Here is a 15,078-nt window from a genome sequence, read left to right as displayed (position 1 = left end):
ATTAAAATACGTACAGCATTAAAATTACTATTATTAATAAAATGTTGTTTTATACTTCCAATTAAATAATTAATGTATTATTTAAGTTGGCACTATGGGATAAGCAGCTGCTTGGAAATTTGCTACCTGCAAGTGGTAGGTTTGAATGTGTTGAGCAAATCGGCTTTTTAACATTCTGGGTTTGATTTACTGAGGAACCAAGATGAGTGATAGTGTCACCTGTTATTTACAGTGCTGTGCAGCTACTTTTTTACGGAAGCTAGCGATATGTAAAAAAAAAAAAAAAAGTCATTTTAAAATTAATAAGATTAATAAGTACAAACAATGCACATTATTATTTGTACATATTTATGGTAGGTTGTTTGTCCACTTCGTCCCACACAAACGTGGAAAGTAGATTAGGAAAGAAACCCCCAATGAGCTTTTCAAATGTGTGTGAGCAATGGGTTTTCTACCAGGGGTCACAGACGGAGCCTACAGCAGCACTCATCTTCTGGTGGGACACAGGAGAGGCAGCTGTAGTTGTTGATGCCTGCAATGCCAGAGATTGCAGCAGCAGGAACATCACTGCAGAAGGGATGCACAGGCAGCTGCCAGGTGTGATCCCTATAGTAGCACAGAGCAGAGAAAAAGTGCTTACTCCCTTGGGTAATGCCTTAAGTGCTGGGTGCACAGCCCTAATCCAAACAGCCAGTGCCATTGCAGGGCTTTTAAAGGAGGATGATCAAACCTTAACACTGGCACAGACATCACTGGTTTGAAAGTAAGGAGGCCTGGCAGGGCTTCAGGAAGGACGACGCTCCTAGCACCTTCTACAGAATGCCTCCAAGTCTATTCATTCAGGCATAAATGGAAGATTTGTAATGCCTACCACTCTTGCACTTAATTCTACCACATGTTTTGTTCCCCTTTTAAAAATAACTACGAATATTATTTGGCTGAATGTATTCTCTCCCAATGGCTTAGGTACTCACATAACAAAATCTCAGACGTTTGATGACAGTTAAAACAAGGAACAGATCGGGAGGGATGACGGTAACAACCACAGGAGTTGGAGGGGGGAAAAAGGTATTACAATCAGAGTGTGACCAGCGGAACGGCACCAAGTAATCAGTCAGCACCTGGTCAATGCTTCATCAAAGGGACAAGGGGACATGAAAAGAAAGTGAAACCGGATATGCTGATCAACAAGAAGCAAGGAAATGAGTAACAGTGAAGTCAACCAATGGTAAGTAGTGGACGGGCTAGCTATATTATGTTTTATTGTTAACAAAAGACCTTCTCAGATGAGACCGAATAAACACGCTTTGCAAATACAAATCTAGCTTCATGCCAAACTTAGTGTTCTTCTGTTCAGTTGTTTTTCTAAATTCCCAATGTAAATTGCATGGGGGGGCATTTTCACACCCCCCTCCTCCCTTTTCTCAGCCCGTGCTCCACAGATCATGCCAAAGGAGCGAAGGCAGAATAAATTATTATTTTGCAAATTTTTATTAAGATTCTTCAACTGACGCCAAAGTTATTTGCAAAACAAAAGACACACTTCCTATGGAAATTCGGACCCATGTATAACTACACAGTGGCAACCACCCTTGTGTTATTATATAGAGACACACACAGATATTATATCATGTGAGCAAGACCTGTCTAAGCCGCAACACCTTATGGTGGACTAAACAGAAAATAAACACATCGCACCAGCTAGTTGGGTCCGCTCTTTCCAAGTCAGGAAACATTTTCGTGCGGGGAGAATGATTGAATATATATATATATATATATATCTCAACCATAACAATTAATTTCAAGGCTTCAGTTTTCAGAAAACCTAATACATACATCTGTATTAAAGGGAGCAAGTAGTACTTCCCCCAAGAGCGCACTCTCAAGATACAAAGACCGTTTTTTCCAGCACAAGATCTAAGGGACCCATGTCACCTTTTACCGGTCACCTAAAAAAACTGGAGGCAAATTTAGCGCACCATCAAGATAACAAATCACACAAACTGACAAAGGGAGAGTAACCTTGACCATGCCTTGGACAAGCCCAGACAAATTAAAATATGTATGTGGAACATTAATGGCTTAGCTAGCAAATGCGAGGCCCCGGAATTCCTGCAATATTTAAAATCATTTGATCTGCTACTGCTGCAAGAGACCTGGGAGGAAAAGGCTTTCGAACTCCAAGAATACACATCTTATTGTATCCCGTGGGGCTTAATGATTTTAGCCTCCATAGTAACAATAGGAGAGACCATAATAATAGAATCTCAAATAACACCCCCAAGTGCCGTGCAGGCGGTAAAGATTGCACTTTGGTTAAACAACACACGTCAAGAAGTTATAGTAATTAACACTTACATCCATCCAAAAAGGAAACGGAAAGCCGCCAAGGAATTGATCGAAGCACCGAAAAAGATAATGTACGAAGAGGACTCGGATTATATTATCCTGGCAGGTGACTTCAACATGTATCTTATAAGCTCCGGGGCAGATAATGCCCTTAACCAAGAACTTAGCGCCGCATGGGAAGTACTAAGACAGGGCTGCCCAAACATAAAGAAACCAACAAATTGCTCAAATCACCTATTACAGCAGCTAGAACATCTTAACCTAAGAGCCTTAAACGAGCGCTTCAAGAAGAACGACCCACCAATTGCAACGTTTAATTCAAAACAGCAATCTTCCCATTTGGATTATACATTTACATCCTTAAATATGCTTGGTACAGTAATGGCATTTAGGATAGGGACCAGTGAACATAGCGACCACTTTCCTCAAGAAGCAACAATAAGAGTTAACTTACTCCCCAAGATAGAACTATCCATAGGTATCAACATCGAAGCAGCCGCAAATCTTAAGCGGCTTCGATGCAATCCAAGCAACATCAGTACCATATGTCTTAAGGCAAAAACTCTTCACGCTCAAGTTGAAAGTCTCACGATAAAACCGGTAGAAGTATAGCAAAACTTAATTCTAGCTGTTTCCGAGAAACTATTAAAAGGATCATCAAACAGAGTAAACCACCCAAAGGGCGCATCGGCCAAATTACAATTCACCCCAGAAATGAAAATGCAAAAGCAGATCATAAATCGAACATTGAGGCAGATGCAGAAAGATCCATCAAATCATGACCTACAAAACGTTCAACTGGAATCAAAACAGCTGCTAAAAAGGAAGAAATGGAAAAAAGAAAAAAAAAAAAAAAAAAAAAAGAAGAAGAACTATGGGCCAAGTTCCTCCATGAAGTTAAACGTAAAAAACAGCTCAAGGTTTTGGCAAATGATCAAAAGAATAAAGAATCCAGACCACCTTGGCCTAAATTCTAATATAACGGAAGAAGCATGGACAATATACCTCTTCAATCATTTTAACTGTATATCCGCTGGCGAGTGTTCTAAAGGCGCAGGGATTAAAGGGCCCAATAAAGAATTCTGCAGAGAAAAAACAGGCAATGGCCATACAACGGCAACTATTGAGGAGTCAGGCCTAAGAGGACTCATTTCACCCCCATTTGCAGGTAAATTAATGCCAGTCTTGAAACCTTTTCCCTCTACTGAGTCTGAACTTTCTGCCTCCACACCAGCGGATATCAAGAGGCAAATAGCTAGGGGTAGACCAACAGGTGCCCCCGGTACAAACGGCATTCCACCAATGCTATATAAATCAGATGCAGAATTCTGGAGTGTAGCATTAGCACCGGTTTTACAAAATACAAAGGACACCTTGATACTACCAGGGTCTGGGTTTGGATCAGTAATATGCCCAATCTTCAAACAGGGCAACAGGAAACTCCCAAATCATTATCGGCTTATTGCCCTTATAGACGTGGAGGCCAAGTACTTTGCAGGAACGATACTGGAGGAGCCAACATCATGGGCATTCGAAAAATCCATCAACCCAATTAATCAAACAGGTTTCTGTCGGGGTCAAGGGACCATAACAAACATCATGGCTTTGACCCTACTGATGGATGCAGCATAAGAGACCAAATTTCCTCCCTTTCTTTGTTTTATTGACTACACTGCCGCTTTTGATCATGTTGATCGAAACAAACTCTGGCAAAAACTAGAAAATTGGGGAATACCTAAACAACTCTTAAATCAACTGATATTACTGCGCACAAACACCTGCATCAAGGTTAAATTAGGAGCAGGAACACACCTCTCCAAACCCATTCCGACAACAAAAGGATTAAAACAGGGTTGCGTCCTAGCTCAGTTTTTATTTAACCTTTTTCTTGCAGACCTGCCAGGAAAACTCGACAAATGCACCTGCCATGCACCAAAACTGGGGGAAATTCCGCTGTCCAATCTGTTGTACGCAGATGACCTGGTTCTAATAAGTGGGACTCCTATCAGCCTCCAAAAACTTTTGAATGTAACCAACACCTTTTCGGAAAAGAACAGCTTGCAAGTAAATGTTGCCAAATCCAAAGACATGGCAGTGAACTACCGAAAAAAGAGGAAACTCAATTGGCAAGTAAATGGGCAAGGGCTGGATTTGTTAACTACCTACAAATACTTGGGAGTAATTTTGGACCACAAGAACTCGTTCAAACCCAAACTAGAGTCCTTGCGAGGGAAGGGAACCGTGACTTGCCTGGCGATAAAATCCTTAAAGGTTAAACTTCCTGATTTAACGTTTATCCCCTTTCTCCAGGTTCTGCGAGCAAAGCTACAGCAGACCCTTACATATGGGAGTGAACCCCTTCAAGGTAAAGATGCTACTCTATTGGATATAGTGAAAGCAAAATCATACAGGACAATCTTCAATCTGCCAGGATATGGTTCTCCAGCGCAAATTCGGCTAGAATTTGGCCTCTTAAAACAAACACTGGAAAGACGGAGCGTGTATGTTATTGGCTGGCATAAGATCCGTAGCGCTGAGGCCGACACTTTAAATTCAAATGTATGGGAAGAGTTGCTCAGACACCGATAATCCTCAGCCAGAGATCACTTACTTTATTCACTCTAAATTTTGGGACGGTCAGACCTCTGGAGCACCCTATTGATCTCATTTCCTTTAAAAAAAGTCGCAAAACAATCAGCACGAATCATCTCCTCTATTGAGGATAAGGAGACATTATCCAAAAGAGTGCACGGCTGGATCTCACTCTGCGATTATGTAACACTGCAACCTCAAGCGTACCTCAACATTGGAATGAATTTAAAAACAAAACAAAGGTTTTTAAAATTACGCCTTGGGGTAATTCCAGCTGCCCCTCATTTTCCGCCTTGGGAAAGAAAAAAGTGCACGCAACAGTGTCGCTTGTGCAAAGCTGGCAAAGGAGATATCATTCATGCAATTTGTATCTGCCCTAAATTAAAGGACCTGAGGTACAATTTATTACGTCCATGTTTTAAACTACATGATGTTCGAACATGTAGGCAAGCGGTCAAATTATGCTTTAACCCAACCAAAACAAAATTGAACTGTCGGGTCACAAAGTTCTTTGAATTAGTAGCAGGAAGACACAAGCGCACGCCAAGTGTGGAGCAATAAAAGCCAGACTGAACAGTTCCGTGATGACTCCCTGAAGCATTCGTACTCTTAATCGCAATGATTATTAAAAACTGAGATTAAGCAAGATGTTAAGTTTTAGAAAGATTTACAAAATTAATTTTTAGTAACTTTTAGCAATGTTTTAAACATTTTTTTTGTAAAGGTTTTAATTAATCATGTACAAATAAAAATTACCTTACCTTAATACATACTTAAATTCACTGACACAGTCCAAGGTCTCCAATCACGTAATGAAAATAAACATTTGAAAAAGTCACAGGACTCAGATTATTATACCTGTCAGCAAACTGGACCTCACCTGCTTCGCAGCCTTTATTAATGAGAGTTCGCAGAGCCTGACATACTGTCAGGCGAAGATCAATTCGATCACTAACAGCCATTCCCAGTGTGCGAGCCAAAGCTTTAAAAGAAACAGCCACATCTGTGGGACCGATGCAAAATCCAGGAAGCATTGTCCATATCTGGAAGCAAAAGAACAAATTATATTACTTCTGGTATAGAAACCCAGACTTGAATTAGATAGTCATCTTACTGAAGGCAGATCTAATTCACAAAGGGGGGCTTCCACTAACCATGGCACACAAAAATGAGCACTCATTGTGTCTGAACTATATATGCAGAGCACCCAGCTGGAAAAGCAAGCGCCAATGACCCCACACCAGTCGATATCATGAATGAGGGTAGCTTCACAGAGAAACTACAGGTTTCTGCATCCCATCACTCCACACCACAAACCAGTCAAGAACTCGATGTATCCTGCTTTAACTTATTTGGCACAATCACACTGAGTCGCCTTCTGTGAATTCTGGCAGCAAAATCTGTGGCAATACTACTAGTATAAAACTTTAGAATTCTCAGCCATTTCTAGATCTCAACTTCCAAGGCTACCATACAGAAGCCTTGGCATTGAATTCAATTTCCTTCAACTTCAACTCCCTGTGCTTCAAGGATTAGCAGCTTTCAAAAAGCCACCCATCTCTTCAATAGGATTGTCCGCAGCATCTGGAGGAAAAAGTCTCTAATAACAGGCTCCAAATTTTCATGATGGGCTCCATTTGGGCAACCCATGTTTTGAATTGCAGCAGTGCTCCTTCTTGAGTTTCTACACTTTGTTCTCCAGTTCATAAACTGAGCTTGATGTATAGTGTTGAAATTCAGAAAAGCAGGTCTCAGCAGCCTTCACAATTCTATGTTCCTTTTGAAAATTTTCACAGGCTGCATTTTATTTCCTGTACCTAACGCTCAGTTATCGATGCACACCAATTTCAATTCAAGCACAAGAAGTCTGCAATCCATTGTATTAACTATTAATGTAGGATATCTAATAAATTAAGAGAACCTGGCCCCTCTGCTGGACCTACCCTCTCACCTTAATCTCCAAACACCTTTGGTTCCATTAGCAGTGCAATAAGCAGCTTAAAGAAACTGTTTTCTGAGAACTGTTGACATGCTTTTCTTTTTTTTGCCCCCTTTTACAGAAATCAAGCTCTGCAAGTTCCTTTGTCATCACTATGAAGCTTTCAATTGAAGGTTTTCTAAGCACTGGCTAACGCTCTCAAACACACCCTTGGAAATCCTGTGCCAACTGCCCCATTACAACCAGGTCTCTACTACATTTTGAGTAAGTAAAAATGTAAAAAAGTGACAGCACTATAACTGCAATTTTGCCTTGTTCTTACCCAATTATTTAAGTAAATGTGTGTGTGTGTGTTGAGGGGGGATGGGGGTGTCTATGTCTGTGTGTGTGTGAGAGAGTGATGCAAAGTGTTCCAAGAATTTTCATTTGATGTTCACTTTAGATAGTGTACGCTTTAGGAAGAACATTTTTTTTTTTTTTTTTTTAACTATGCACTTCTTTTCATTTATTCCTGTCAGATCTTACAATTCGACTAAACCAAGCAGACTCACATACCCCAAAACTAGCTCAACAAACAATCTCAACCTTACAATATGCATACAATGTAGTCCTACTGAGCAAAACTGCTGTCGGCTTACAGAGACTACTCAACCTTCTGGATACATATTGCCAGAAAAAAATGAAATGGTCTATCTGAAAAAGACAAATTCTCTCATTTTTGAGACGCGCCTCATCAAAAAGGGCTCAAGGCACTTGGGCAGTTCCATCGTGAAGAGAACGAGCATGTATAAATACCTGGAACTTGGCTCCAGGACCATACCTCCTTCAGCAATTGAATGCCCTGAAGCTCAAGCTTGCCTCACTCATCGTTACCTTCTAGAAACTCTGGGCCAACACAGCAAACCCCTCACTGCGTTCGCTAATCCATGTGATAAAGGCTAAACTAATTCCAACCTTGGCCTATGGTGCTGAAGCATTCCCAGATAAACTGACATCATTTGAGTGTTGCACAAGATAAGTTTAACGCATCCTTTTTGGTGTACCAGATGCCTTGCAGTCCTAAATAAGACTTGATTTTGGGCTAATTGAACAAGACCTGGACTATAAGTCAGGGCTTTTGAAATACTTCTTTGTGCAGCGCAGAGCAGACACAGACCATTAAGGCCCTAAACTGGAAAGAAATCCAGACAGACCCATCTAAGAACGCCAGGGCAACTGAACTAGAAGACGCACTTTTAACGCTCAAAGCAGAATCGCTATGGGACCAACTTTTAACAAAAAAGCAGCTTAAACATCTTGTTCACTATTGATAAGGGGAAACAGTCGAAACACTGCAGCCTCAGCCACACGCATGCATAACCACGCTTGCCTTAACCATGCAAATGTGTGGTTAAGGTAGTGCGCGGTCTATCTGCTGCCGGGCCGAAGGAGGAAGCAGGAGAGGACGCAGTGAGGTAAGTGGGGCTGGGTTTGGGGGGGGGGTTCGTTTGTAAGGTTTGGGGTTAGTTTTCAGGGCTATCGGGTCGCGGAAGTTTTCAGGGTTAGGAGAGGGTTGGGGTCGTTTGCAGGGCTGGGGGAGGGTCCGTAGTTTCCAGGACTGGGGGGAGGTCGGGGTATTTTTAGGGCTTGGGGGGGGGGGGGGGGGTCAGTGTAGTTTTTTAAATAAGGGATTAGGGTTTTAAGCCTAAGGGCAGTGGAATGGGATGGCGTAGCTTTAGGGACAGAGATGGGAGGGGAGTCGGGGTAGTGCAAGTTAAGGGTTAGGGACAGAGCGGAAGCGGGAGGGGGTTGGGGTGGTGTATGTTAAGGGGCAAGGTTTTAGGCCTTAGGGAAGGGGAATGGGTAGTTTGGTTAGTTTTGAGGGGGGAACTAGTTTTTAGGGCTCGGGAGAGGGGGGTGGGTCAGTGTAGTTTTTTAAATTAGTGATTAGGGTTTTAATCATACAGGCAGTGAAGGGGATGGGGTAGTTTTAGGGACAGTACAGGGGTGGGCGGGGTAGTGCATGTTAAGGGGCAGGATTTTAGACCGCAGGGGAGGAGAATGGGTAGTTGTCAGGTTTTGAGCCTCAGGGCTGGGTGTCAGGTAGGGACTTTGTAGCTTAGGGCGGGGGGAGGGGGTCGGAGTAGTGGTGACCTTATCCACGCATACGCCTTTACCATTCATGCCTTTACCACAAAATTGCGTGGTAGAGGCACTCGTGGTTTAGTCATGAGTGCCTCTATCATACAACCATTGATAAGAAGCCATTTCTACGTAGAAGCCATGTTTAGCTGTCCATCAGCACATACAAGTACCTGGAGCAGCAACATATTTGACAGAGAATTACAGACGCTACTACAGGACCAGTCTGCTGGTACTCCGCTTTGTCAATGCATTGACACTATCATTGGCCAAAGTGGTTACCGAAACCTTTGACAAGACTGTGCCGTCTCTGCAAACACCAAGAAGGTTCGCTAGCACACATCTTGCGGAAGTGCACCTTCCTGCTGAACGATCAGCGCTTCTGGCTCCGCAATATTTCAAATCAATTTGGAGTCAGGACACAGACATGCAATACCTTTTTGCCTGCAAGGTAACCCTCCCATTACCACGGTGAGGTTCATAAAATGTATCGACATAGTGGATAAATGTGTGGCTTTGAGGCCATGCGCTTTTAAATGAATCGGACAGGATAGAATGTGCACTCGGGCATGACCTGTGAAACACTCTTTCAGGAGAAATAAAACTTTGGAATGTCCTGCAGTGAGCTCACAGCAATGTTTTTGTATTACCTAAATTTGAACATCGGCACTTATTTTTAGCAAGGGTACTGGAACTACAATGTTTTATTGAGTTTTGTGTATCTTTTTATTTAATTAATCAAAATAAAGTTACTATTAGTATGCACTCACCTTTAAGCGGAGGACATTTTGCAGTCATAGCATATGGCCACTCGCAAGGATCAAATTTGTAGGTTTACTTGACTGCATAGTGACATGCGACAAGAAATTGATTGGAGAAAAATGTCTTGCTATAGTAGCAGTTTTGATTAATCCTATCCATTCAATATATACTAACACATACCATTATTTCCAAGATGAGTCTTGTAGTATAGAACGGCAAAAGTACCCTTATTAGTGCAGTATTTCTGTGTGAATTCAGTGTTAAAAGCGAGAGCACATTTTATAGAAAAACACTTTAACAGCGTGATAAGATGGCATTGTGCTTATTTTCAGGTTTCAATAAGAAGTCTACATCCTGCAACCCACAATCTCGTACACTTTTCAAAAACACCCAAGTAAACAATTTATTTTTATGATGCCAAATGAAGGATGTTGGGTACGTAATGAGAGGAGGTGCTTGGTTAAAATGTGTTACTGATGCAGTTTCATACTATAAAAGCAAGGTATGCAGTAGTTTTTTACATATTAACTTTTAATAATATGTGCAGTTGATGGATTGCGCTGGACAGGAGTCCAAGATGTCAAGTTCGTTAGTATGCTCGTCAAAGCCTCCAATTGCTATAACATCCAATCCATTCCAGGGGGCTGGTATGCCTTCTCCATCGGTGCCTCACTGTGACTTTTCAGTGGCCTTGTGGACGAGAGGACTGAAGCCATACAGGTAAAGAAATCCAAACTGAAACCCCTTGCTCTCCTACGGCAGGCCTACTGGGCTGCTTGTGCAGCCTACTTTTGTGCTCTTGGAGGCTGACCTGATCGTGACAATTCTCCTCCGTGGGAGACGGGGAGTGAAAAAGGATTCTCTGGGCGCCTTTGAAAGTCAAATGTAGTGATGAGGGTGCGTCATTCTTCTTGTGGGCCTGCAGCACAACCCGGGCTGAGGCTAGCTCGTTCAATACTCTGAAGCTGATGGACGTGACGAGCGTCACAGAGTCAATGGGGTTTCACACTGGAGCTAGTAACTTTGACTCCCTGAACATCAGAATGGCGGCCTACTGTTAGGGTACCTGTCTAGTGGTGCTCCAAAGTTTTCTGATTGGTTTGCATTTGACACAAAGTTAGACGCTTCCCTGAAAGGCCATGGTATTGAAGAAAAACAAGGACTTTTTTGCATCAGAAAGTGGTTCCTCCAAGTGCAGGCTGAATGATGCAACTTATGAAAACATGGAAGACTAAGATGACAAGTGGAGAGAGAAATTGCTCAATTATCTCTCTCCATCCAGACCTGTGAGAAAAAACATGCCTGGACACCTACTGTTTCTTCCTGACCTGAGCCCAGCCACATAGATCAGAAAAAGAGAACTGGTGGGCATACGCTAGGAACTCATCGAAAAGAGGCTCAAGATATCTGTGGTGTAAAGGGTAAGACAGAGGATCGAGAATATAAATAAGATCTGTTCCTTTTCCCAGGCAGACTCAGCCAAGTCATTCCTCAATAATTTAGATCTTGGGTGAGGATGGGTCTCTACTTTCATTTTGCTGTGACAGAGTGGTGAAATAACCCTTGCCTGATGCAATCCTGGGGAGTGTCTATATGTGGGTGGTGGAGGGACATTGAGGAGTTGCTGTTGTCATTTCATGTATTCTGTTATCCAACTGCTATCCTCTTTCCCCTGCTTGACCCTTTAGTCCCTGTCACAATGTTTAACTTTCTGATGTGAAGAGCCTAATCATAGTTGTGGAGTTCTTATCTTCCCCCCTGGGCATTCCATGTTTAGTTTTATCTATGGGTCTACGTTTTTATTTTTGAGCTAGACACTGTATCTGGGTAGGGGATTTGCAGCTGGGTGATTTGTGCAAATCAAAATGTGTTATAAGAAAAATGTGCGGTTAAGCTCGAATTAATTGACCCGTTTGATTTCTGAGGTTGCGATTTCGGTAAATAACATTTGACTTTTTCAAGGAATGTGATTTGCTGATGAAGGAAAGAAGTTTTTTTCCCACTAACTTGAAAATTGCAATTGTGGTCAATTTTAATTGTGGTCAATTTTGCAGTTTTCGAAGTTGTGGTAGGGCACTCAGAAGCATGGAAAATGGAAGTAATAAGCAAAAAAAGATAAATGGTTTGCCACAGTAACATCGGTATTTTTCAGGAAAATTGCAATCATGCAACCCATAAAAAACGACCAATTGCAAAAATTCAGATTTTTAAAGATAAAGTAAAAAAGGCAAAGGGTGGGTGAAGGCCCTTTTAGGGTGGATGTGCAGGTAGCGTCAAGGGTAGAGTTACAGGTGCAAAGTGGAAAATAGTAGATTTCCGGTAAATGTAGTACATTATAAATTAAAACAGGAAAGCATTGAAAAAAATACAACTAATAGTTCGGTATTGTTTAGAGAACACAAATGTGAAATAAAACCATGAAATTCAACAGTTATGCAACACCATCAAACTTTCTAACAGTTACCTTTTACATGATATAATAAGAAATCTTTTGAAGGAGTCTGTAGCTGGTACAGGTCAAGCGGTATAGACCAAGGTGTATAATCTATACTATATATCTGTCGGCTAGAGCCTGACCAGGGACAATGTAATTTTGAGTCAAGTCACTGGGGGAACATACCATTTCTAATGGTTTGTTCCACTCCTAAATATTATGCACCATAGAATGAGTGCTGCAAGGTGTGCATAGCAAGGATTTATCCAATTCTGAAAAGCAGTCTTCACTACATGTGAAAAGGGGGACTTTAATAGGGTTGTGAGCAAGGTTCAAGTGGCTGCTGTCAAGCCACACCAGAAGCCATGCTTTCACTGCCACTGTAGAGGATGGCATAATAGGTGTTGCAGTCAATAAGTGTATTTTAACTTTCGAAGCAAGGGCTGTATTTCTGCACTAGATACCATGGCCTAATAGAAAAGTTGAATGTGCCAATCAGATTTTCAGCCAATTTCAAAATGCCTTAGGGATGAGAGCACATACACTGAGCACTAGAGAGCAACGTCTCAGTGTTAAAGAGTTCAAGATTACTAGCAAGACTCCCAAAAAAAGAAAAACTACAACATGCAACTCCTCAGCTATGTTATGATCAAATAGGAAATGAGTTTGTAACTTAATTATAGGTTTTGAGTCAAGTTGATCAATAGGTTTTTTGCAGTCATCTTTTTAATTTCTTGTGACTTGATTGATCCCATAAACTCAACTTTGCCCATTCATTATTTTGATGATTTTTGTTATGTTTGGCCCTGGCATAAGAATATTCCTTATGTATTACTGCCCTTGTGTGCTCCTTAATACTTTTTCCCTATTGGTCAGATAGTTGTACAAATTGAGAAACCAATCTAAGTCCAAATATTTTCCGACCCTTACTAACAAGTATATCTAAACCATAAAACTGAATAACTGTCCACCTGTTATAAAAAGACAGAAGGTTAAATATAAACTTTTTTTTGCAACTTAAACACTCTCTGAGGAACCTTAAAAAATGTTTTTAGAAATGTTAACATTCTACGAGAGGCATTTCTAAACCAAACCTTTACATAAACGTTTACTAAAACGACTTCAAATCTCTAGCCCTATTATGATATTGTGGCGAGACACATTTGCTCTCCATGTCTTTGGTAAAAAAAAAATGAATGTAAAAACAAAAAAGATGGGAAAGCACTGGGATATGGAAACTCTTAATATTTACTTGAATAAAGTAATAAACCTGTTGAGGTTGTTGTGATATTTTAATGGAGACAACTTACAAAAAATGGCAACTTACTGATTTTCAAAACCTGCACCTTCCATGTTAAACTGCGAATAGGCTTTGGAATGGGAAACAATGGCGTCACATCCTTTCTATATCCTAATGCCAAACAGTAACGATGCAAACAGAAAGTAATTATTCACTTACAAAAGAAGATTTTCTACCTACTGTGTTGCTTGGTATATGGCTCTAGCTTGTCCTCACATTCAGCCACATTCCAAGCAGCATATTTTTTCTTGCATATCTAATTCAAGAAAAACTCTTCCAAAATGACTAAGTGCAAAACCGACAGGTGAATTTCTCTGATCAATGGCTTGGCCACCATAAAGATTGGGGTTTAGCCCTTTATACCTCAAATGCTTCTAGAGGTAATTCCAATTATTTTGTTGATCTATTCATGTGAGGGCTGCACGTGGTTTTGTACTAGAATAAAGTTTAAACCCAAATGTTTATTCACTTCACTTGCAAAATTACAGAATATTGCTCGTTCAGGACTCAGGGTATTAGGATTTACATAGCAGCCCTTATGGCCTCAAATGCCAAAAAATCTAAGCAGATCACTGCAGTACGTTCTTCACTAGGTTTGCCTCCTATAAACAGCAGCAAACATTTTCATAATCTGGTAGCAACACAAAATGAAGAAACTAAGCTCTGCTAAAGCTGGACCCCCCCATATTCAAAACATTTCCAAACCTGAATGAACCATACTCTGGAAAAGCGCCAAGGATCTGGAAAGCTACACCAACATGATGTCATGACAGCCATCTATTCAAGGGGATTGGATAGTGGTAACTCTTTGCCCGTTTACGATGTGAATTAAGGAATGCCATGCGCAGGTAAGAGTGCTCTGTGGACTTGTGTCAACAGGATTGGTTTGCCATTTGCGAATGGATTGGGCCAAGCACCCTAAAATGCTGTCTGGAAGGTGCGTTTTAACTCTAAACTTTTGTTCACTGAGTAAACGATGGTCTTCAAGAATTTTGTTTTAAATTTAGGCAATGAGTATGATTGATAAATCACTCATGAATTTATATTCATAGTGGTCTATTAAACTTAGTTCAAGGTGTCCTTGTGCATTGTAAGAAAGACTGGTATGGGACGAGGAGTTGGACTCAACTGTCTAGATATGTTTATATTTGTTTTTTACAATAATTGAATAAGTATTTGCATGGTACCTACAAACATCTCAAAATTTCTAACAGGAGAAAATTGGTTAAATCCATCAAGAGGTGCAATTGTCAAATTACAAGGAACACAAGAGCCATTGCAGCTAGCCAGACTTGTAGCACAGAAGATCTGTCTTAATGATGTAAATCGATTGACCCTGTGAAGTCAGGGGGTTTGAGACTGCTGTAGAACGAGTAGTAGGAGTCAATAACTTTCTTTATCTTTTGTCTAATTAATAATTGTGCATTTATTAGGCATGTAGAAACTCCTTAGAAATATCAATAGTAGGAAAAAATTCTCCAAGTGAAAAATCTTTTTCTTGTGCTTCTTAACATAAGTTTTGTTCTACTCAGTGAAGCATGATTGAAAAGCGCTCCATAAGATTAATATCACGAGATCAAG

At 40.9% G+C, this 15,078-nt stretch overlaps 1 protein-coding gene across 1 annotated transcript in view; it reads right to left on the bottom strand.

Moving 5' to 3' along the window:
* Positions 1 to 15,078, bottom strand: part of RRP12 (ribosomal RNA processing 12 homolog) — a 362,034-nt gene that overhangs the window by 167,697 nt on the left and 179,259 nt on the right. The window contains exon 17 of the mRNA XM_085606394.1: positions 5,822 to 5,984. Coding sequence (XP_085462520.1) covers positions 5,822 to 5,984 — 163 coding nt within the window. The remainder of the gene's footprint in view (positions 1 to 5,821; positions 5,985 to 15,078) is intronic.

Source organism: Triturus cristatus, chromosome 1_2 (genome assembly GCF_964204655.1).
Source record: "Triturus cristatus chromosome 1_2, aTriCri1.1, whole genome shotgun sequence".
Classification (NCBI taxonomy): Eukaryota; Metazoa; Chordata; class Amphibia; order Caudata; family Salamandridae; genus Triturus; species Triturus cristatus.
Note: the sequence above shows the minus strand (reverse complement) of the source record. Positions and strands in the feature narration are given on the sequence as shown.